The 25659-nt window shown below is 44.1% G+C and overlaps 1 protein-coding gene and 1 long non-coding RNA gene across 2 annotated transcripts in view; one reads left to right on the top strand and one right to left on the bottom strand.

Annotated features, from left to right (window-relative positions):
* Positions 1-8526: 8526 nt before the first annotated feature.
* Positions 8527-25659, top strand: part of ARID5B (AT-rich interaction domain 5B) — a 178039-nt gene continuing 160906 nt past the window's right edge. The window contains exons 1-2 of the mRNA XM_084753336.1: positions 8527-8682; positions 9139-9393. Coding sequence (XP_084609462.1) covers positions 8662-8682; positions 9139-9393 — 276 coding nt within the window. The 5' untranslated portion in view covers positions 8527-8661. The remainder of the gene's footprint in view (positions 8683-9138; positions 9394-25659) is intronic.
* Positions 15549-24362, bottom strand: LOC311581248. Its single transcript, XR_014773712.1, has 2 exons — positions 23035-24362; positions 15549-15586 (listed from the first exon to the last, which is right to left on the bottom strand). It is a non-coding gene; the product is annotated as an uncharacterized lncRNA (long non-coding RNA).

Genomic DNA, 25659 nt, shown 5'->3' with positions numbered 1-25659 from the left:
ACCATTCCCAGATACACAGGCTGATCTAACATTAGTGAATTGCCACATTTCCATGTTGCAACTTGCAACAATTCATAAAATAACCCTCTATTTATATAGCACCTTTTATTCCGAAGGGTCCCTTCACACATGCAGTAACTGAGCCGCATTGGACGCGAAAACTCAGTAAATATTTAACAATGCCCAACAAAATTATACAGCGCTTTAGGACAAGCATTAAGGAGGAAAGACACTGTCGTCCACCGGGTAGAAGGAAACTCAAGGAGCGCTCTGTTCTTATGTCTTTGGTGGCATTAGCAAGGTCCTTGGTGTTCAGCATCACGCAGAACCATGGGTATTTACCACCTCTGTGTACCAAGAAGATATTTTTTTTTCTAGAGCTCTTGACAAGGAATACCGCTGGGCGCCACGTCTTCCTAGCCTAGAAACATGCCGCTGCACCCTTGAACAGGGTCCACCAGCCTCTACAACAGAGGGCAAAGACTCTGAAGAACATTCGGTCTCCATCATAGTTACGCTCCATGCCACATCAGTACCGAAATGGCCACAGACACTACAGAAGTACACAAGCATGGCCGCCTCCCAGTTTATTTCTGGACACCAAAATTGAAATTTCACACCACTATCAATGTGTCACACACCACTAGTCTCCAAATGTACCTTGACCCCATTTTCAAACGATAAAGCATGTCTGTAGACTGAGGACGGTATGAGAGAGGTGATGGGTCACAGGAAGCTGACTCTTACAATGGAATGGGGAACCGCAACTCTTGTTCAAGGCCATGTTTAGGCAGCGGTGGGCTTCTAAGCATTGAACAACTAGTTCATTCTTTACCCCCAAAAAGTGTGCATGTGTTTGTGTGTATATAAAAATGTATTTATATACATATATACGTGCACATGCTATATAGATATAGAGATCTACATGCTTATATCTAATTGTATACATACATGGGAGGCATAAGTCTGCAATACATTGTTGTGATTTGAATGTGAAATGTCTCCCATGGGCTCATGCACTTGAATGCTTGGTCCCCAGTTGGGATGGTTGTGGACCCTTTAGGAGGGGGAGCCTCACTAGAGGAAGTGAGTCCCTGTGGGTGGACCTTGAGGGTTAACAGGCCAGCCCCATTTTTGTGCCTGGTCTTTGCTTTAAGTCTGCAGAGGCAATGTGGTCAGCTGCCTTACACTCCTGCCTCCTTGCCTTGGCAGTTGAAATGAACCACATCCCTTCAAACTGTAAGCCAAAGCAACGATGATGACAACGATGATAAGGCTTTCTTCCCTTAGAAGGCTATTTTTTTTTCCTTTGTCAGACATCTTATTACATCAGTGGAGCAAGTACTACTACATCACATTTTGCTGACATGAAAGACCCAAATAGTAGCCTAATTAGCAATTCTGCTCACTACACACAGCGGTTTATTCTCACTATCTTTTGTGCATGTTTACTTAACTCCACCCATGGCCATCATCTCAAAATGAATGCTGGTTGACATTTTTATTTCTCCTAAAGAGTAAAACAGAAGATAAATAGATAGATAGATAGATAGATAGATAGATAGATAGATAGATATGCATGTTTGAATTTCATTCTTTTTTTTTTTTAGTAATATAAGCAACTTCTTACTGATATTAAATGATAGGTTTCAAGTATTTTCCTCAATTTTTGTTCCAGTCACAAAATAATTGGAAACAGATTTGGCCATACTTTTAAGTTTAATTTGCAGATTAGTCAAGAGTCTCCAGGGGAAGAAAACCAAAAGTACATGTGAGTGTGTGGGCCTCTGTGTGTGTGTGTGTGTGTGTGTGTGTGTGTGTGTGTGTGTGCTCTCATTTATTATAAAGCACCAGTGTACATGGTGCTGATGGACGCTAAGAAGTCTTGAGACCTGAAGTGAGTAAACAGAAAGCCCAGAGGAGCTAGAGTGTACTGCCCAGTCTGAGAGCAAAGGGCCTCAGACCACGGGAGCCAATGTTTTGGGTTCACTCTGAAGGCCTCAGAAGACCAAATTCTCAGCTCAAGTCAGATGGGGGTGTTGCCCTTCCTCAACCTGTTTGTGCTAATGGCGCCTTTGACTGTCTCCCCATCCGTATTAGAGAACACAGTCCACTTTATTCAGTCTACTCAGTAACATCCTTCCAAACTCACCCAAGATAACGTTTGCCCATGAATGTGGGCACCCCATGAGCCAGTCATCACCTAACATTACCCATCACAGTCTACCAACTTAACCTTTGCCCTTCACATGCTAAGTGAGTGCATGGGACAAACGCTTGAGGGGAGTTGGAAGGGAGAAAGATTTGAGCTCAATTTTGCAGGTCTCAGTTCAAGGTCACAAAACTCCTGTCACTTCTTCGGTCCTGAAGTGAAGCCAAAGGTCTTAGCAAACAGACAGGGCGTGGTGGAGCAAAGGGTCTCACATCCTGCCTATAGGAAACACAGAGGCCAAGAATAAGTGGAGGCAAGGTTATCCTTCAAAGGCAAGTACCCAGTTGCTTAGCTCTCACACTGGCCTCTAAATCCTGAGTCTCTTACAGCCACCATTCCATCAAGAATCCATCAAGTGGGTACACTCATGGGTTTGGTTGACAACCCAGCATGGGTGCACCGTGTACAGATGACCAGTCTAGATAATTGTGCCACAATTATCTAAGAGACTTCAGCCAAGTCAGAATTGGGCTTTTCTTCTGGCACATAATTATAGCAATGGGCGCAGAGACACAGAAAATAGGTGAAGAATCATTCCTTGACTTTCAGGGTGGTGACTCAGCTACCAAACACGCTGTGACTGGACGTAAGAAGTTGCTTAGTGCTTGTCAAATTAATCCAAGTTGTAAATAGCCAAATTCAAGGCACCATTAATGTCCCTTTGAAGCCACACAAAGCGAATTTCTATAGGAAATGTACAGTTGCTTTTGTCCCCGTTCTGAGTAGCACAAAGATGCTCAGTGTGTGTGTGTGTGTGTGTGTGTGTGTGTGTGTGTGTGTGTGTGTGTAGATTGTTTGATAGCCTCAGGTGCCTGGGACTTCTATTTTCAGTATAATCTTAGATAATTATTCTAGGATTTAAAAAAAAATCTCACTGAGGTCAGATACAGTGGCTCGTGCCTTTAATACCAGCACTTGGAAGGAAGAGACAGGCAGATCTCTGAAGTACCAGGACAGCCCTAGCCAGGTGGGTTTCAGATGACTCTAAAGAGTAGGGTCTGTGGGCTGGAGAGATGGCTCAGTGGTTAAGAGAGCTGCCTGCTCTTCCAGAGGTCCTGAGTTCAATTCCCAGCAACCACATGGTGGCTCACAACTATCTGTAATGTGATCTGATGCCCTCTTCTGCAGATAAAGCACTCATATGCAACAAATAAAATAAATAAATCTTAAAAAAAAAAGAGTGAGGTCTGTGAGTTACCACCACCGTTTCTGGCAGCTCTCCGCCTTTCGAGATGGAGTGGTGTGACATCCCAGAACAAAAGGAGATTGTGAGTCAGTTTTTAAAGTCATGTATGCTAATATGCAGAGCAGGCAACATTTTTAAAAAGAAGTTTGGCGTTGGTATGCTAAGTAAGTCATGAATGTCAGAGGCATTGAAACCTGGTGGGTGGTTGAAATTAAGAAGTGTTTGGATGATTAAGGTATGTTAGAACTCAAGGTTAGCTTACCAACAAATTAGGGAAAACGGACTTGGCATTGATCCTAGGACTAGAAAAGATTGGCATGTTTAACTCAGTTTCCTTGAAAATAAGGGATTCGTCAGAGGTAAGAAGGGACTTTGGGGCTTCCCGTGTCCGTAAAGACCATCATGTGACCTTTGCCCAAGGATGCCTTTCTCCAAGTTTCCTGCGTCATTCCTGTGTCCCATTGAAAATATATTCAGGAACCTCTCTCCAGCCTGGTTCAGGGATGGCATCTGACCCCAGCCCAGAAGACCGCTGCTGCAGCTAGGAATCCTAGATTTAAGATGTAGCTCAACCTTTGACCACTAGAGGTCTCCGGGAAAGCATTGACCCGTATAACCCTGTTTATCATCCTAACCGTAGACTTGTTGCACAGCCCGGCGAGCCCGCTCTGCTGGAGGCCGCCTTCTGACGATCACGAACCAGCTCCGTCTCGTCCTGGCGCCAGCCTTGGCAGGGGGATGGGCCAGGCGGTGGCTGACCATCACACCGCGCTGACTTTAAGTCACTATGCAATCCACGCGGTTAGGGCTTACCTCTGGATCCCCACTTCTTGGCCAATCAAGTAGGAGCGAGCCCCCAAGGTGGGCAGCTGGAACCCCTGTGACTGTCATCGTGCCCAGGACAAGCCAAGGTCCGGGGATTCAGTGTCACCTGGCATCAGGTCTTTCAGTAGGCCTGGATCCGCCTCCTTGCTTTGCTCCACTCCCCACTCCTTCTCGCGTGCTCCCTACCACGCTCTTCTCACCCAAACCCTGCCCTGTGGAAGGACATTAGGGTTCCATCCACCTCCCCTGTTTTCATCCGCTTGGTTTTTTTTTTTTTTTTTAAAAGAAAAAATAGTGTCCTCTGGCTGTAAGAGAAAGAAAAAAAATGGAGGAGGTGGGGGCCCCGAGGGGGAGCCAGAAAGGAAATAGCCAGGTTGAGTTCCCAGTTTTTATCAAGCAATTCGCTCACCAATGAAAGCAAGCTGCAGTGGCAGATTCGAGCCACATGCGGTAGTGTGTAGCAATTAGTAGATAAAATGCTGACTAAAGTGCTAAAACATGAAGTATTATTGTAGCCAAGGTCAAAAATGCTTCAGTTGCCTTTTGCAATTTGGGGGAAGGGAGGATCAGAGGTGAGTGGAGCGATTGGAGGTTTCGAAATGGACGCCTTCTTTCTTCAAACTGTACTTTTTTTTTTTTTATGATCCTGTTTATTATAGCCCGAGCTGCCTAATTATGTCACTGCTGGGTTTTGCAGCTAACCTAATCCTTCTGATCCCTTATGGAACGACTCACACACTCACTGAATAATGTGTCTCTGCCCGCCCCCCCCCCCCCAGCCCCTTGAGGCCCAGGGTATGGTGTGTGTGTGTGTGTGTGTGTGTGTGTGTGTGTGTGTGTGTGTTTAATTTTTAAGCCTTTTAAATATACCAGGTAACTTAGTTGAATTGGGAGCTCATAAAAACAGCAGGAATACAGATGTGTGGGTGGAGGTTACTGTGTTTCAGTACAAGAAGAAGAAGAAGAAGAAGAAGAAGAAGAAGAAGAAGAAGAAGAAGAAGAAGAAATAGTGGTTCATGTAAACATACACTTCTCCGCCCTTCTCCTCTTAAGCCCAGCCGGTCCCTGCTACAAGCCTTTTTTATAGATAAATAAAGCAGTTGCTTTCATGATTATAACTGTCTTGAATGGATTGTCTTCTTACAACATTCAATCTGTTTATGAGTATTTACTTTACATTAGCCCAGGGACCCTGCACTGCAGGAGTTTGCCTCTAGTCCCCTGGGTGTCGGTGTCTCGAGTCTTACATCTGCTCTGTGATTGATGGAGCCTGAATCCACGTTATTACTCTCTCACAAGCAGAAATCAAACAGGCTATTAACTACATTACTTCAAAGAACTGTTTCAATACAATCTTCTTATCTTAATTGAAACTTTCTTTGTATGGATAGTTGCTACACAGATAATTTACAGGTGTCTATCAGACATCACATTAAAGAGGTAAAACAGAGAGATTTTTCTGGGGGGGGGGGAGCACTAACACTGTGATCTGTAATTTTAAAAGCCTGTCTCAGTATTGGATAGAGCATTGATTTAGTAGATTTATTATGTTCATGGGAGTGGGGCCCATGGTGCTGGAGGAAGGGGGTGGGGGGGGCGAGATTCAGTTTGGAGATTTAGCATGAATCTGATTATAAAAATGCAAATATTCAGAAATATTCAGAGCTAGGTTTGGAAAGCCGTTATCAGGGAAAATTAAGCAGTGTGCAGCCTAGTGCAGTGCCTGCCTTCAAGAGACACAGAAGAAGGGTTCTAATTAGGTGAAGTCATTTACAGACACTTAAAGACTACCCAAGTTGCTCAAATGCTGTGGAAAGCTGTGTGTTTTTAAGAGAGGTTTAATACACAATCCAGGGATGCCCTCAGGCACTGTGTCGAGGTTTCCTGCATAAATGCAGCCGCCTTGGTCAGGCAGGAAACTGACTCACAGTTGATCTCAAAGAAAATCTTGTCAAAATACAGCAACTCAAGGGTTTTATTTTTTTTAATATATCATCTCTTGAATTGGATGTATATATTTACACTAACAGGACAGAGGCTAACAGAAACCCTGAGGCATCTCATGAATATTTTTTTAAATATGTAAAACGCCCTTCAGTCAAGCCCATTCATATGTTAAAAATGAACAAAATGGGTTATTCTAATCAAACGTCTGCAGTGTGCTCCATAAAGTTAAAAAGAGAGGGCGAAAGGGCTGTAATTTCTCTCTCTAACCCATGTTTATGAAATGGTAAGATCAGATGAAATTTCAAGGAAGATAATTAAGGAGTGATGTGCAAGTCATAATTTGGCTAATGCAAAAGATGGGAGACTGTAAATTGGTACACTGTTCTCCCCCACAGTGCAGAGTTGGAATATTACTTTAAATTATTAAAATAGCTTTTCGACAGCTTCCAGAATACGGGCTTTTTGGCATGGGCTTTTATTACTTATTGTAATTGGAGGATCTGCCATTTTCTTTCGTTTATCTCTGTGTGTATAGAAACAAGATAGATCTTGCCTTTTTATGACTTCCCCATGTTCTGAATCAAAAATGTGGTTTAGATAATGTTAAGTGCCCTAATTCTTACTGCAGCGGAGGCAGACGTTATGGAAAAAAAGCGTCAAAACACACACGGAGGGTCCTTCCACCGCCAGATCACCGAAGACGAGGCGTTTGTGCTCTGCTGGGTGTATTAACTTCAGCCATGTGAATATAATTTTCATTAAAGTAATCCTGTCTCAACTCGATGCTGCGAGTAGAGGTGAAACGTTGCGAAAGCGTTAAAAATAGCTTGCTAGTAATTTCAACATCCTGTAATTTTATCGCGTATCGAGTTTCAACTGTCGTACTATACAAACCTTATCCCCCATATAGTACATGTTTACTTTTTTAGCCTGCCAGACCCACTCTGGAAAGATTGGTGCCAATATAATAAAATCGCAGGGGGGTGGAGGGGGGGCTGCTGGAAAGAGTGGGAGGAGAGCCGGGAAGGGGTGGGGGAAGCGAGTACACCATTTTACATCAACGCTGCGAAAATGCAAGCGAGCCAGGCGGAGGACCGGCAGCTGGGTAGCAGCGAGCGAGGGCTTTGCAGTCTCTGCCTGCTCCTTGTTCAGTCGCTCTCAAGTTTCTCTGTTTGCATAATAGCCGTGCATGCAAACCGCTCAATGCTCCAGGGCCCCAGAACAATAAATATACACATTTAAAACCTTTATTGTCTTACGATGTGTAACCCCCCCTACACACACACACACACACACACCGCTCCCAACAGCTTAATTTCTGCTAGTATTTAACTAGTTTGCAAATGGATTATTTTTTCAGTTTCAAACTATTACCGAGGAAGAGCCCCCTCCCTTTTTTTGGCGGGGGGGGTGTCATAGGGAGGGGTGGGGGTGGGGTAGGAGTCGGTATATTATTCCTGTAGCGCCGGGTTATATAAACACATTATCATTTGAGAGAGCCCTTGGCGTCCATCAGCATTGTAAACACGTACGAGTGTATATACTTCAAAATTAAAGAATGCACACGCAGAACCCGGAGCCCGAATTCATATTCCGAGCAGACTCGCGGCTCGCATGTATTGATTTATCATGCACGGTTTATTGTTCCTTTCCCTAAATGCAGTTGCTGTCCGTTCAATATTGTTGCAAAATCACGAGACGTGTGTGCACTGCTCACTTGTCTTTCTGCTCTTCTTCCTTTTTTTTTTTTAGTGCTGAGTATTTTTTTTTGCGAAGCGAACAAATGCATTAATATTTATATGTTTATATAATCGATAACCCACTTTTCCTTCCCGTGTAAATAGGCATCAGAAGATAATTTAACAGATTAGTTCTCTCAAACATGGCAGTGAGGAAGCGTAATTTAACTATCAAACAAATCTACATGTCTAATAACAGCAAATCTGCTAAGGAGCATTAGAAAGAGGAGCGGCGCCCCGGAATCTCTGCAGGAAATGTTCTTTATATTAGACATATACAAGCAGGTCCTGTCAGATGCACAACGCAGCTCGAGAGCTTTGGTCTACTCCAAAAATCTCAGCTGACGTTATCCACAGATTTGAGGCGCTAGGAAGAAAAAGCTATCCTCATTACTTGGTTTGAGGGTGTGTTTCTTTTTTTTACGCCTTTCTGTATATTTTTTTTGTCTTGATCCATTCGCTTCCCGCCGAGCTCGGACGCAGCCTTGCTCCCTATTTCTAATTTGATCAACCTATCTTTGGCAGCAAAGCCACATATTTTTGACAGAAGATGAAAATTGAGTTGCCTAAGAAATATTAGGATATAATTTCAATCATTTTGGTGCTGAGGAGAAGGCGAGAGCTTAGTTTTATATTGAGACATCACGCCTGCTGCAAGCCGAGAATGCTTTCCCCTGCCAGGACCTGATGCAATCCATTCAAGCCAACAAGTTTGGAGAGAATGTTGAGTTCAATCAATTCAGAACGTCGAGATGGAGCCCAACTCACTCCAGGTATTTCGCTCTCCTCCGCTCCTGCGCTCCCGGCGCCCCCCGGCACCCCCCAGCCCCCCAGCTCACCCACCCCCCACACCCCCCCACACCCCCCACAAACTTTTCACCAAACTTTTACCCTCTGCATCCCCCCAAAAAATCATTTTTATTGTTTTTTTAAAAATCCCTGCGCTGATCATACCTACATAATGTAATTTTATCGCCTCATATGGGGAACTGGGGAGGAGTGGTGGGGACCCGGGCGGCTTTTTTTTTTTTTTTTTTTTTTTTTTTTGGTAGGAAATTAGTGGGTTTTGTAATTTTTTTTTCACCCAGCGTTCTATCCGTGGGCCGGTCTGTATTGAGAGTCTGGCTGTCTTGTGTGAATGTTCCTGGGAATAGATATTTGTGCTTGATGGCTACATTATTTACGTGGTGCTTTTTTTTTTTTTTTTCTCCCTTTCTCTCCCCCTGCAGTGGGTCGGCTCACCGTGTGGCTTGCACGGACCTTATATTTTCTATAAGGCTTTTCAATTCCACCTTGAAGGCAAACCAAGAATCTTGTCCCTTGGCGACTTTTTCTTTGTAAGATGTACGCCAAAGGATCCGATTTGCATAGCGGAGCTCCAGCTGTTGTGGGAAGAAAGGACCAGCCGGCAACTTTTATCCAGCTCGAAACTTTATTTCCTCCCCGAAGACACTCCCCAGGGCAGAAATAGCGACCATGGCGAGGTGGTAAACCTATCTCTCCCTCTCTTCCTTCTTCATTATCCACCCCCCCCCACCTCCAGTAATGCGTATTATAAGGCAAGCTTGAAAATACTGTATTCAGTTCTGCGGTGAGCAGGATCCGCTCGTTTTTTAAAGGGGTAGCGCCACTAACTGGGGCTGGAGTATTTTACCATTGTCAGAGTTTGGCTGTCAGCTTTACAAAGACCTTCCAACTGCGGATTTTAGTCAAGATCAAATAACTTGTCGAGAAGGGTTTTGTTCCAGGTGTGTGTGTGTGTGTGTGTGTGTGTGTGTGTGTGTGTGTGTGTGTGTGTGTGTGTTACCTCCGCTTGAAGATTAATATTCTACGCTTTAATATAATTTTTTCTTTTTTTTCCTTTTTTCTTTTTCTTTCTTTCTTTTTTTTTTAATAGTTTTTAGTTTTACCTTCATGCCTTGGCTCCTGGTCAGGGTAGATATCTTTTGGTGGGTTTCGATATTGTTCGCGTTTTTATTTTTTTTTTCTTTTAAGTATTTGATATGTTTAAGAGGGCGGAAATTACGAAACGGAGGCAGAATGAGATCAAAAGCGATTGAGTTGGCAAAGGCGTGTTGACTGAAGTGATAAATGACAGGTACTGGGATAATACATTCAAATAACTTGCGCATCTGCCCGGGCGGATTTCAAAGCGGTCGTGTAACCAGCACAAACACGTTCGGCATTAAGAACTACCTCGCGCCCACTCCCCCCACCTCCCGGAACCATTTGATGTTCTGGTTTCTAGTGACTCCACGCGAAGTGGACGTCTTCCAGGAGGGTGTGGGGCCGGGTGCAGGGGCCTCTGCGGTGCGGTGCGGGGCTGCGCGTGGGGTAGATGCGGAGAGGACCCCGCGGAGCTGCCTCCGGGCCACCTCCCTTAGGGTCTGTCACTGCGGGTGTGACCGCCACTTTGCGGGCTCCCCGGGTCCGAGGGCCGAGCTCGGTGGCGCGGTCACTACCCCCTTACACCACACATATACACACCCGGGAACTATTTTGGGGAGTCTGCGCCCAGGGCGCGGCGGGAGGGAGGGCGCACGCCCCCCCCGCCCCCCGCAAGGCTTTGTGTCTCCCGAGACAGAGCAGGGTGATCAAACTGAGACTTTTGAGGGCAGCTAGCTCGGCGCCAGGCTCGCGAGCTTTCGAGGTAGGTCTGTTGTTAAATGAATGGTTTGGTGCTGAACTCCTCGGGGGCCGGGAGCTGCCAGCCCAGGCAGAAATTCCTGGAGCTGATGGAGTTGATTGCACTTTTGGCCTCGCTAGCTCACTCCCTCTCCCCGGGATCGAATTACCCCCTCAGTGGTCCGCGGCTGGTTAATTAAGGGAGTTCGTCAGAACCTCGGCCCAGGAATCTGCCTTTTCGGAAATAAGCTCCGCCCTCCTCCTCGCACACACCCCTCCCCCGCCCTCCCGGACAAGCCCAGGGTTTAAGCGTTCGGTTTCCCGGGCTCCGCCTGCCGCCAGACTTAGGTGGTGTGGTTGCAGAGTGGGACCCCTGCAGCCCACCAACAGGTTGAGCGCCTCCCGCGCCCCCCCCCCCGGTTCCCCCGCCCCCGGCTCAGGCCCCTCCCCCGACCCAACTTTCCTGCGCAGCTGTCTTCCTTCTCCCTCCCCCTTCCTGATTTCTTATTATTTGCTTTTCAAATTTATTACTTCAACATGGCCTGTGATCTGGAGAAGGGAAGGATTAAATATCCAGAAAAGAACTGGTGCCTAACAGACTTCGGACTAAACCCAGGAGGAAACCATTCAGTGTTTTATGGGATATTTGTGGTCACTCTTTTTTTTTTGTTTTAATTGAAATTGGAATATTTGTTTAAAAGACCCTGAACTGACCCCGCTAGGTCCTGTTCAATTTCTGTTGATGTAACTAAAGGGCGAATTCTGATTTAAAAATAAAAGCCACAGACGATCCCATCTGTCTGTCAGAACTGTTGACAATGAATAGATACGTTTTTAAACACAGGGATCTCTTTTTAATTGTTCCTTATGGGGAGTTTGTAATGATCTAGGCAGTTCGTATCTACTGTATGAGCCATACCTCAGAAAATTAATCTTGCCATTTAAAAGTAAACTCTAGGGGGTTTGTGGAGAGAGGCGGCTCTATTTATAATCCTCAGCTGCTTATACATAGTCTAATATTATGCATGATTTGTTTTTTAATGCTAACACGGCTGGTAATTAGCTGTATGATTATACTTGTATATTTCATTAGGACTTTGGCTGATGTCATTGTGAGTTATTCAGCCATATTAAAACAATTTTCAATTGAGATAATGACACGCCTCAAAATTATGCAAATGGAAGCTGCATTGTGCAAAATAATTATGACAAATGGAAAGCAGGTAGAAAGTTTCCCAGTGCAGGATCGGTTTTCCACCCCGGTGATGTCATTTCCCCCTTGGCCTAAGTCAGACGTTAGCAGCAGCGCAGCAGCAGCCAGGCTCCTGGGGAGGAGAGTCAGCGACCAGCATTTACTGCAGGCGCCTAGAGGGGGCAACAGGGCCTCTCATTAAGACATTTGCTTTGTTTTCGCCTACTCCATTAACTTGTTTATATACATTGAAATGGTTTTTATTATTGATTTTAAATAGTATTGAAGGATGCTTTTGCCATTGGTAACTGCAGGGGAATGTTTTCTTGGTGTTTAAGAACATTTAATCAGCCAGTAGAGTTTATTTTAAGTAACCAAATGGAGGTTAATAATTTCTTGATTGAGCTGACATCAGCACCTATCTCAAAAGGACAACCAGGACTCCGTATTCTGTTCAAAAGAGTCATTCTGTCTTTTTCTGGTTTCTTGAAATGTAAAGACGTCAGTTCTAAAAGCAGGAACATGCTCATTGTGCGAGTTTAGAAATAGCGTCCCTGTGTGGTTCACTGTGATTTGCAGAAGGTTTTTTTTTTTTTTTTAATTCCACCTAGATCTTTGCAATGACTGCAGGGAGACTGAGTGACGCAGGACTACGCCTACCCATTTTATAGATGGGGACAGGGACATGACAAGGTCATGTGTTTGACAAAGGTAGCCAGTGTCACCCACTCTTCCTAAACTTTAAGCTTGCCTCCTCCAATAAAACCTATTCTTGAAACAAGTAAACACATCATAGTAGATTCTAGAAGCATGCGCCAATGAGGGCAGTCCCTTGTTCATTTTTAAAGAGAGACTGCTCAAATCGGCTCTCAAAGGTCCGATATTGAGGTTTAAACTATTTAATTCTACGTGGTTCAGGTAATCCGAACTGATGATGCTATGTAACAAAATACTCTCATAGTCATTAATAATTAGCTATCGATTGGTTTCCAGAGTGGTAGTGACGTCACACATCAGGTATTTCCAGTGCTGGTAACCTGCACTGAGGAAAGGCATTTGAAAAAGAGCTTCATTTGGGGTTGGGTAGATGGTTCGGTTAATAAAGCATATAGTGGGCAAGCACAAGGAGCCCAGTTTGAATCCTCAGAGCCCACCTAAGCTGGCAGCAGTAATCCTAGCGTTGCTACAGTGAAAGAGTGCACAGCAGTGAACACAAGACTAACACCTGAGGTTGGCTCCTGACCTCCATAAGCATGCCCTCTCCTGTACACAAGGATGCACATACGCCTCATACACAAGAGGCGTGTTTTGATTCTACAACTTGGTCTCAGTTCGACCTTACATAACCCCGGACCTCAGTTTCCTCTTCCCCACAAAATGGGAATAACAGCAAGAACGAGAGAACTATTTGGGAATCAAGACGAGACTTTATATAGGGGGGAAAGTGCCTTCAAAAACACTCAAAAGTGAAAGGGCTCGGGATAAGAATGTTATGAGCATTATGAACATTATGTGCACATTGTTATTTTATAAACAATAGCAAATCATAATAACTTTTATGTTCTGTGGATTTCTTTGGATCAAATCAAGACGCCGCCTTAAGTCAGCATGAGTGTAAAGAGCAGGCCCGCCGTGTGCAAGGAGGTGGTCTTTTCTGTAATCACCTCCAATGGCCCACCTGTGGCCAGTAGCTCTTCAGAGGAGGCGGAGTAGGTGGGTAACTGTTTCTGTTCCTGGGCCACTTCTGACCACGCTCCTTCTCAAAGTGCCAAGTGCTTAATCTACCAGCAGTTGACTTTCAAAACGCGTGCATGTGCAGGCTTGGGTTTTGACATGAAGCTCTGTCGATGACCTGGAACTAGGAACGGGGAAGGTTAAGCTAATGATGTCATTGAGTCAAGACCAAGCACGCCTGGGTGTTTTAGACTCCAGCTTGCTTTCAGGCTTGCTAACAGTGTTTAGCTGTCACCAACCAGGATAAACTAAGCGGAGGCCCTCTCGGAAATGGCTCCAAAGATGCACGTTCTGCCGAAAGCAGCGTAGGGCAGTTGGAGATGGGTCTACAACTTTGAAGAGTAAACATTCTCAGCAGTCTCGCTCTAGTGACGTTATCTTGGGCGATTTCTCAAACATTCTGTGCCTCAGTGTTTGCATCCGCAAATGGGCACGCAGCATTTACTTCCTAGGATTGTTTAAAGAAAAAAAAACTTGGTGGGCTACTACACGGAAAGTGCATACGACCCAAGCTGATGCTCAGTAGGTAGATCAATAGTCATGGGCTGTGATCATTGTTGTTAATATTGGTCTTGCTTTTCTCATAGGAATTTGAGCTATTACTGGGGACCTTTCTCTGTGAAACAGCAACTCCTGGGTTACTTTGCTAAAAATCCCTGGTGATTCTGGTTCCTTCTAGCCAGGTTATTTTTCTTCTGTGTGTTGGTTTTAGCTGCATCGTCAGAACAGAAGGCTTTTCTTTTTTTTTAACTTTCTTTGTTTTTTTGTTTTGTTTTGTTTTTGTTTTTGTTTTGTTTTGTTTTGAGACAGGGTTTCTCTGTGTTATCTTGGCGGTCCTGAACTCGCATTATAGACCAGGCTGGCCTCGAACTCACAGTGATCCGCCTGTCTCTGCCTCCCATGTGCTGAGATTAAAGGCGTGCACTACCACGCCAGGCTTCTTAAGAATGTCTGTTTTGCTACTGAAAGATGGTACCAACTGGACCAGCAACATTTTTCAAGAGATTACCTGATTTGATCCTATCTGGGGGTAGGCAGATGCATTCCAGAATCCAGATGGATCTGGTTTGGGCTTGTTGTTGTGTTTGCGTAGCCCTTCAGTCTTGGTCAGTGTCAGGAAGCTGATTTGCAGAGACTTCTGAGCTGTGCTAACTTACCTTGCTGCCCTGAAGTGATGTTCTACCATGCTCAAGATTCATTTTCTTCATTTGTACAATGGAATTGGTAATTTTGATTCTACTGAGGAAATCGGAAATTATGATGATTTAAAAAAGGGGGGGAGGGAGGCAACCATCTAGCACAGGGCTTACAAAAACTCAGCCACTGATGGTGGTGGCTCCCCAGCATCTAGATCAGTACCTGTGAGATCTCAGCCACTGATGGCTGCGGTTACTCTGGCTCCTGTCGATTCTTTGTCATTCTTTACAACTAAATGAAGGGACATCTCTGACCATGGGACATCTCTGACCGTGGACAAAACAAGTGTCAGAGTTAAAGCACTGCTTGGGGGCCACTCCAGTAGACTGTGACAAGGGTCAGCCAGCTATAACTTGAAGGCCAACCCCGGCCCCACTAACATTTTGTAAATAAAGCTTTATTGGGATGTAGCCAAACTCATCGATTTTATATATAGTATTTAAAGCTCTTTGGCTAGAACAACACAGCTAATGCTTTCGATAGCTACCATATGACCAAGACAGTGGAAATATTTGTTGTCAGGCCTGATCTTTTACAGAGAACGTTGCTGACCTCTGGCCCATAAGGCTGATGTAGAGGATGGAATGTTTGCATTCTTCAGTGCTGGGGACTGAACTCAAGACTGCACACTTGTTAAGCACGTGCTCTTCCTATGAACTATTTCCCCAGACCCTGTTCCTCTTTCCTACTTGGCATGGAGCAAGATCTCTCATATTACATGACATAATTAAATATTAGAATGGTGTCATCATTTACATGTATGTGAATGTTTTAATATTGAATCTAGGACACTTACTTTTGTGAATAAAGAAAATTTACATTAAAGCGCATTTTGAATGGATGAGATCCAAGCCCCAGGCAATATAGATATTGTCTAGCTTGTGTTCATAAAAAAAAAAAAAAAAAAAAAAAAAAAAAAAAAAAAACTACTTGCTCAGTGTCAGCCATGTAGGAGATAAAGGGGGTGAATGGAACTCGTGACAAGCTGTCCCTTTTTCTCCAGAAATTAATTGATCTTAATAAAGAGGTGAGGTCAACATGTTTAAAGATATTGTCACAGTCACACTCAGAGATGCCCTATGATGCTTGTAAATTTGAAAATATACCATCTGTGTGTATTAGTGTGTACTGAGCTTTAAACACAGAGAAGGTGAAGGGAATGGTCCCTTTGGGGGGCCTCACAAACTACCCCACCCCGACTGCCAGATACTGCTCAAAGAAATACCATCAGGACTTTTTGCTGCTGCTGTCCTGAGTCGGAAGTTGAAATGAGAACGAGCTAAGGATCTCTCTGGATGTTTCGTGATAGTTCTGGAAAAGTAGAAAGCACGCTCTCAGTTGCCAGACACACATTTACAGAACACCTACTGTGCGCTGGAGTTGTGTACACAGTTACAGAACACCCACTGTGTGCCAGAGCCTCTTCTACCCTGGCGCAGGAATCCTCTTCTCAAGAGCCTGTGAGCTAGTGGTACTTTACATCTTGCCTGTACCTGACTCATCTCAGGGCTTTCTCTTGGTGTGAGAACACAGCTATCGGTACTCTCTTCTTCCCTGTTACTCTTTAAGAGCAGAATGACTAAGCAATAAAATTACAGTAACCTTTGGGGGCTGAAAAGATAGCTCGGTGTTTAAGATTATATATTTATTTTACAAAGGCTATGAGACATCTGTAACTTCACATCCAGGAGATTTGCAACCTTCTTCTGTCCTTCAAGTACACACACACACACACACACACACACACACACACACACACACACGGACACATAGTTTGAACTTAAAAAAATATCTTTAAAATGCCTTTTTCGGGGGCTGGAGAAACGGCTTAGCAGTTGAGAGTGTTCACTGTCCTTGTAGATAACCTGAGTTTGGTTCCTAGCATCCGCATCAGATAGCTCACAAACTATGTGTCACTCTAGCTCTTGGGGATCTGATACCTTCTTCTAACCTCAGTGGGCTCCTGCACACAGGTGATGCACATATATCCATAAAGGCTCACACATAAGTAACAAATAACTAAGTAAAACAATTTTAGTAACATTTTTTTTTCTTGCTGGCAGCCTGGTTTCATTTAGCTTGGTCCATTGAAGGGTCACTGATCTGTGAGCATACCCCTATGACATATTCTCTCTTTTCCACTAAGACCAGTGACCACACTATCCCAGTGGGTGCCAAAATATGTGCATGGGTGTTGTTGGCTAAACTGTCCACAGAAATAAGCAAATGTTTTAAATGGAGGGCTCATCCTAGAGCCGCCATGACTGTCTCTCTGGGTACTTTTCTGCTCTTCGACAGTCAGCTTGATAGAATTGGGGACTTTGCAGTGACAAACTGTGAATCCTAGACTTCTGGTGAGAAGAGTCAAGCTTCAGCTGAGTTGGGTTGGCAGCTCACAAAGGGTAGCACGATTTTCAGGTGGATGACCTTAACTAAGGCATGTGTTTAATAGTGACTCCATGTTGTAAGCAATTAAAACCTCTCTTGGCATTTAAACTGTCAGGCCCATGCACAGGAAATGTTATGTTTTATGAAGTACAAGAGTCCACGCATGTAAATACTTGGTTATTAATTATTAATAAAGTATGCCGTTGTTCATAGTGGCATCTGGTAACATGCAACTCGAGCTCATTTATCAAAGTCTAGTTTTAACCGATACCCAGCATATAATTGCTTGAATCAAATGCATTCGCTTGTCATTTTTTATAGCAGGGCAGTTGGATATTTGCCACCATCTACTTAGAATAATATTGTAACGAATGATTACTTGGTGGCTCTGCTTTTAGGGGTATTTAAAACAAATGTATCGATTGTTGCCTAAGAGATTCATTCCCCTCTAAGAGATGTGGTCATGGGTTCTTTCTTTCTGGAAGGCTCTGCCCTCCAGCACTTGTGCAACGTGGGACTTTTCTAGGGTGTGCTGTAATCTTCGCTGTATTTCTATACATCAGATCCCAGGTCTTGGCTCTTCATGCTTATCCACGCAAATCCTGGACCCTGAGCATCATACTGACAACACATTTTAAAATGTGTGCCTCCAAGGAGATGGCTGGATTGGCAAAGTGTCTGGAATGCAGACACGAGGACTTGAATTAAGATAAGATATCCAGCAACCGAGGTCAAGGGTGTGTCTGTAATCCTAGTGTTGGGAGCTGAAGGCAGGTGGATCCCTAGAGTTGATTAGCCAGCTGCTCTAACAAATGGATGATCTCTGGGTTCACTGTAGGACCCTGTCTCAAAAAGTACAGGTGAAAATGACTAAGGAGACCATCTGAATTCAACACCCAGACTTCGCACTCACGGATACACACCCACGGACACTCAGACACTGAAGTGCAAACACCCATATGAACATGTATGCGTGCATGCATGCTATATAAACTCACTGGTACCCTCCTGAGAAAACAGACAGCGGAGGCCCACGTGTTGCTAGCCAGTCTCTTAAGCCCCTCCCCCATCCTCCTTTTCGCATGACTCCTAGCCTGGGAAACCACCAATTCTCCACTGCTCAGTTCCAAACCCATGCGTGGCATAAACATTAAACTCTTGTCTTTGCGAATAGGCTTTGCTTTCTACACCCTCAAGCATGTTGAGCTACTGTGCAAGCTGGAAAATAAAAATGTTCTAATTGTGTCTTTTAAATAAGCATAGGAATGAATTAATTAGACCATATTTTGTCTTTAGTTGCTTAGTTACACAATAGCATATTCCTGTGCACCAGGAAGATAAATTGGCTCTTTCGGTGCTGTATGTCCCTTAATCATAATTACTGTATTGCTTCGGAGAGTAAAGCATACATAGATTTTTGCATTTTTTATTAATAGCCCAAAATATGCATATGAACTATAAAGTATATGCTGGCTCAACCTGTTTTATATGCTTTTATGTTGGAAGAAGTTTTATCGTGGTGGTAGCATTTGCATTAGTTGCTCAAAGATGTAGTTCTGGGAAATACATAATTGAAATGTTTTTGAATTGCTTTTTCTGGCCTTTTCAATCTTATTCAAAATAATATGCCTCTGGTCCTGGAGCAGTCACTCTCATTTGATTTAACATCTTGCTTTGCACTGCATGCACGGTGCTGTTTTAACCCCTGCAGAGCCCAGATGAGGTGCTGTGGTTCCCACGGTGCCATCCTGTCTGGGGGGGGGGGGGCTCACACTGTACGGGGTTTTAGGAGATGAAGGGGTTGGATGGGTACCCTCACTCTAGAACAATTGCTTCCATGTTGATTACTCTTGACATACTTCCTTATTTTTGTTGTTGTTGTTGGGGGGTTTTATGGCTTGAACAAACCTGACCTGGACAGCCTCGTGTGCTTGGCTTCTGGGGTCCCGGAGGACATGGTGGTGTTACTGGAACTTGGGTTTCTATCTCCACTACCCCCAACCTCCAAGGGGGGGGGCAACAAGAAGGAAGCAGCTTAATACAGTTATTGAACAATGGGAGAGTCTGGCTTAAGCTCCAGATACACGCTTGGTAAATGTATGTGAAAACTGACCCCATTGTTCTTCTGTGTTTGAAAAGCAAGTAAATTATTTACAGATATTTGCTAATTAAAGCACATTTAACCAGGACAAAAGAACACAGACTAACCGGAGACAAAGAGCTGAGTGCAAATATTTCAGTCGCACTAATTCTGTGTATTCTTAAGGGAGAAGCTTGTTTATGCATTTTCAGGTTTTTTTTTTAATTTTTACATTTATTTCTTTATTTTGTGATTGATGGCAAGTGGCTGTGCACGTCTTGGGCCATGGGGGCGCATGGGCAGGTCAGGGGACAACTTGCAGGAGCCAAGTCAGGTTGGCAGGCTTGGCAGGAAGTGCCTCAACTCATTGAGGCATTTTGCTTGCCTGAGGAACATGCTTTAAAACTGTGTTTATGGTGGGTGGGTTGGGGAAATGCGTACGGGGTACAGAATCTCAGCCAGAAGATGGCTAAGGTCTGGGGATGTTCTCAGACAGCACAGTGAGTGTGGATGTTAAGAGAGAGGACAACTTTGAGTGTTCTCACCATCCCCAAATGGTGACTATGTGAGGTGGTAGATGTTAATTAATATTTTATATGCATGCATGCACCAAATTGTTACTGTCTACACCGTAAGTACATAATTTTTATGTGCCAACTACAGCTCAATTAATCTAGAGACATTATCAGTGAAAAATAGCTTATGTACTAGTATACCCTTATAAGTATGGAAACATACGTATGACTTCCTGGCCTCTATGAGGAAGCCTTATGTGCTGTAGCTCCCTGAGGAAAGTCAGACGCAGGTGGTTTTTGGCAGAATCCTGAGTTCTCTTTGGTCCAACCTTGACTTGTTATTATGTGACTGGAACTCAACTCAGAGAACAATTGGGAGAAAAAACAAAGTAGCCATATACTATAGGATGAAGTGAATATATCCTTGTGCTTTTTGAAATGGTAACTAGATGATTTCAATCTTGGTGTTTTAATTACATGGCTTCCTAACTTTGGTCAAGTCCAGGTTGGACCTTTGTATTGCGTCTACAAATGCCAGACCAAGGAAAGTGATGTAGAGAAAGCTAACAATAATGTTCTCTCAGACCTTCCTGGTTGGAATGATCGATTTGGTCAAGTGCGTTTTCTGGTTTTGCTGCCATCAACAGACATTTCCAGGTTTAGGCATGACTAGTCTGAGGTCTCTTGGCATTGCTGATTGCTCAGGTCCCTTAAGAGAAAGGCTCGTGTCTCATTTCTCTGGACATCTTGATAGACTCTCAAGGGGCAGGATCACAGCGAGTCCAGCTCTGGGCAGAAACATACTGAGTACACAGAGCAAGCTGGCAAGCCGCAGAGGTAAAACTCGAACCCAGCTCCCCCACGAGGAGTGGGGCTTAGAGTGAAAAAGTAGCTTGCTAAAGTTCACATAAAGATGAGACTTAGACCATAGACTGAACCCCAGGCTTTCCCTAATTCTTCCAAAGATGATGGGTGAGCAATTTTATTAGTTTCCTCTGAGTCCTTATAACTTTGGGATATACTAAGAACTCCAAATAGCAAAGCCTTTATTAAATATTGACATGGTATTTATTTGAACATCTAGAAATCTGTAGTTACAATGGTAACTGGTTAATACCTATAGGAGTCTATGGTAATGACACATACTTAGAATTTCAAAGCTCCTTAGGCCTCACTTGTTGTCCAGTGTCACAGAAGAGGAGTGTCAGCCCTAATACCTCCAAGGTGCCCTCTGAGTGTAGTTCAGTTAGCACGGACCCAACATGGGAACATACAGAGAGCCGGGAGTTCACGTATGGTTCATCAAACTACCCCAAGTCAAGGAGTAGCCCTCTGTCATGGTGATGGAGTCCTGTGTCAGACTGATGAAGAGAAAATAGAGGTTCCTTTGACATGGGTGGCTGCCATCTTGGAAAGGTCTGTCAAGGCATTGTGGAAGGAAGAGATCACTTCTGAGCTGAGTTCTAATGAGAGTTCAAGGAAAGAGTGCGATGTCTCTTGGCAAGGGAAGGCAGGAAAAGCATTCCTGTGGGATGATGGGAGTGGACGTGACCTTGCAAATCTAGTGACCCAGTTATACTACAGATGCCCTGTGGGGACATCTTTTCCTCATCCAGACACCCATCAAACATCTCTTGGGCTGACTACGTTGCTTGTCTGTGGCAATGATGAAAAAACTAAGGCCCACAAGCAAAAAAAATCTGTCCCATGACCTGTTTGCTTATTTGTTAAATCAATAAAGTTTTATCAGTACATACCATGCCCCTCCCAATGTTTACAAAGGCCTCTTTACAGCGATCACACTGTAGTTGCAGAGGAGTTATGACAGAGACTCACTGAGACTAAAATATTTGGTGCTTGAGCCTTTCCTGAAAATGCTTGCCAGACTGAGGCCTAAAACACTGTCATCAAACTTAATCTTAAAACTCCCGGTGACAGTTTTAGTCACTAACTTTTGTTTACATCTCACAATGGTAATAAGACCAGGAAGAAGGTTTTCATGCCGACCCCACTTTGCAAAAGGGTAATTTGAGCATGTCTGTGAATGCTCCAGGTTTCTAGCCTCATCTATGAGGAAAATAGCAAGGACTGGATGGGAACTTGGGTTTTTCTTGCTTCTGAGGTCTGGATAGAGAATCCTCCGTCTGTGCTGGTTACAAGTAGAGAAACAGTGACATCAGAGAGGGACGCTCCAATGAGTTGAAGCTTCCATCAGCTTCAGAAACTTCCAACCGCTTCCATCTTTCCATTTCCCAAAAGCCACTTCTTCCAAGAAGTCTTCCGTGGCTGTCCTGAGGAAAGGGACCGGTGGTGCACACACACAGGCCAGTGGGGGACATCAGCCAGGGAAGGCAGACACATCTGAGGGACAATATGATGTTTAACAGGGAACTGTGGGCTGTCTGACTCACTTGATGTGTGGTTATAAACCATTGCTCCTCAGGCCCTACCTGTCAATGGCCAGGCAGGAATAGTCTCAATTTTGCCAAATCTTCTATTTTTGTTTTTTATGAGAAACTAGAAACCCATATTTGCGTGATTGCCACTGGCCATTCAACCAGTCCACTTTTTGACACACTCAGTGGGCCAAACAAAAGATGACCGTTTAGCCTAGATGTGGCCCATGGACCACCACCCTGCAGTGTCTAGAGCTTTTAATTATGTTATCATATTTGGACTTTTTCTGTAATTAAGCTGGAGGGAACCTTATTGGCTTAAAGGGGGGGCAGAAGGAAGGGAAGAGGGTGGGGTGGTCACTTAGATCAAAGCCCTTATCATTCTCAGAAACCAGCTTTCAGAGTCTGGAGCAAAGGCAGGGATCATGGGAGTAGTAGGGCTGCGCATAGTAGGTCTGACTATGCGCACAGGAAGGGCGCAGGGATTGCAATGTGAAAAAGGAGCAAATGAGCCATCGGATGCTGGATGTCCTGGAGGCATCAGTGAGGAGGAGGGTGATGCTAGAAGGACTTCTCAAAACACGAGGGCTTTGGTGGTAAAGACTTATGATGGATGCCATGAAAAGGGGGAGGTTGGGGCAGAAAGGAAGGCACACACAAGGAACAGCATGACAATTCTGAGATGAGCTGCATTTGGTTAGGGAACTTGAGTCTAGTGGGTAGAGTAGGAACCAGGTAGACTGAGGCTAAGCTTCCTCAATCTCCTCCTGTTGCTATCAGTAGGTAAAGGGTTGGTACCCTAGTCCCGTCCTTTCAGAGGGGGAAGGACAGGACGACTGGGTGCACCTTAGTGGGAAGGGGTCCCTAAATCCTTGTGTCATTCCAACACAAATCCTAAAGCAATGGTGATCAATAATTTCACATGTGTGTTCTCTCATTTGAGGTTAGAATACAAACCCTCAGTGTGGATCCCTGGTTTAAAAAAAAACAAACAAAACAAACAACAACAACAACAAAAAAAAAAAAAACAAGGTGACTCTGTCGGTCAGCCGCCATGCTGTCCTGGTCAACTGGCCTCATGTCTTTGGCATCTGATTTTTTTTTTCATGGAAATGGGTGAGTGGAACTCCACCAGAAATATCAAATTAAGTCACCAAGCGCATCAAAACCAAACTAGGACCTGGCTTATCCTAGGCCTTTGGCAGATATTTGGTGTACACGCTGCTCTTTATGGACTAATCCTAGCTTTTTGAAGTCTGCTACGGTATTTGACAACCTGTTAAGAGCCCCTTAATAAGTCATTTATTGGCTGAGTCACTGGGCTATTGTCTGAAAAAAACAATAACCGAGAAAACAGTCCCCGATAAACAGGCTGGGCTTCCTGGAGGGCTTCATCTAGCCCGGGAGATGATTACAAAGTGAGGTTCAAAGGTTTTGATCTGTGTTTGAGATTTCTGGACTCTGAAGCCGACACGTTCAGATCCATTCTGTTCCGGCCATTTGAGGTATTAAAGAAGCTGTAGTGGGCATCTCTGTATCAGCCATAACAAAATTCAATGAGGACCAGAGAGGATGGTGGAGTCAAGAGACAGAGCCTGTGGCCCACAGCACCCTCCTCAGTGAGCCAAAGTCCAACCCTGCAGCCTCCCACGTGTCACTCCCTACCCCTGTCTCACAGTGCAATCGCCAAAAACCTGGTATCTACTGAGTGTGTAAGGTGCGGTTATTTTAAACGTATATCCAGTTTCCCTTCCTTTAAAAACCAGTCTCTGTACATTTTTCCTTCTTTAATTTGAAACTTTGTTTACTTCTTTCTCTGCCAGCTCCTCCTCTTCTGTCTCTCTTCCTTTTTCTCCTCCTCTGGTTCCTGCGTCTCTTCCTCTTCCTCTCTCCTTTCTCATCTACCTCTTCCTTCTCCTCTCTTTCCTCTTCCTCTTTCTTATCATTCTCCTCCTCCTCTTCCCCTTCTTCTTGCCTTCTTCCTCCTCTTCATCTCTTCTCTTGGTAGGAGAGTGGGTAAAGGGCTGTACCCGCCCCCTGTCCAACCCTTTCAAAGAGGGAGGCACAATAAGGGATGGATGTGTCCCAGTCAGCATGATTGGCTGCGCCTTACGGGGAAGGAGTCTCTAAACAACAGTTCTCAACCAGTGAGTGTGGAGGTCACGTGACCCTTTCACATGGATCACCTAAGACCATCCCCCCCCAAAAAAAAACCCATAGATATTTACATTATGATTCATAACAGGAGTGACATAACAGTTATGAAGTAGAAATGAAAATAATTTTATGGTTTGGGGGGGGTCACCTCAACATGAGGAACTGCATTAAGGGGCGCAGCATCAGAAGGGTTAAGAACCACTGTTCTAAACAGAGACTGTCAACTAGGACATTCAGTCGTTTTGTCTTGGGCTAATCCCATAGTGTGTATCCGGTTACTGGAATTTAGTTGAAAAGGCTGTTGGAGTGGTTGGTCCTTGTCAAATTATTCCAAAATATATGGGTTAGAAATACCAAAAGGCCATCAAAGTTACTGTGTCTTAAGTAGAATTGTCTGTCCCCTTTCTGTTTCTAGTGAATATGCGCGAGAGTGGTTGAATTGTGTTTTGTGCTCCTAAAAGTTGAATATGCCATCAGCAATAATGTATTGGGGTTGTAAAATATCTATCCTGGACTCTAGGGGCAAGCAAAAAGAAGGTTCTGGGAAAGGGGGCTGAATATGTTTTTCTAATGCAAATTTTATGAGTCACATAAATGGTAATATCTTTTAAATTTTTCAGTGTGCTCTGTTTCCTGTTTCTTTATAGTATAGGTTCTGTTTCTTCATGTTTTTGATGTTACTTAAATCAGTAATTTAATAGACAGCCAGGCAGGTATTTAAGGCACTCCTGGCCCCAGAATCCCTTAAAGGACCTCTCTGATTGGCAGGGTAAAAAGTATTCCCACTGTGTGCCAGGATATGAAGATGCCTCAATTGCCATAATAACAAGAATAATAATAATTATTGTTTCTATTATTGTTATTATTGTTGTTGTTGTACGTGTACGGGCATGCATGAATGTGTGCCTCTCCCTCCCCTCTTTCCATTTTAGAAAAAAAAGCAACCATGTCTAGATTTTGGCCACAGATCTTGCAGGATTGTGTGCACATGGCCTTGTAGATCTGACGTGAATCCAGCACATCCCTGGCTGCTCACCTGGACCAGCGGTCTTTAGAAGATGATTTTTGATTGACAAGCTAGAAAGAAGACAAAAGCCATGAGCCACAGAGTCCTTCTGCGGTAGCTAAAGGAATAATACAATATTACTCTAGGAAAGTATAGAATTTCTATTTTCAGCTATATAAGTCCTTAACTTTGACTCACTAAACCTAATAAAGACTTATTAGTATTATGAGGGTATCATTGAGGTGGGCAAAGATAAGAATGCTAACAGCCCTTTCTTTTCTCTAGTTGCCTCTTTCATTAGCAACATTAGATCTCTTTGCCCCTCCCATATTGGCAATGTTGGCATAACTAGGTAGTTCTTGGAAATATCCACAGATATTCCTCCTGATTCAGGATGTAGGCAGAGGCATGAAGCATTTTTTTTTCTGTTGGCTTATTATCCACTTAAAAGAAAGCAATC

The sequence above is a fragment of the Acomys minous genome (assembly GCF_964271855.1).
Source record: "Acomys minous genome assembly, chromosome: 13".
Taxonomy (NCBI): Eukaryota; Metazoa; Chordata; class Mammalia; order Rodentia; family Muridae; genus Acomys; species Acomys minous.
The sequence above is the reverse complement of the archived record's forward strand: the minus strand, read 5'-3'. Positions and strand labels throughout refer to the sequence as shown.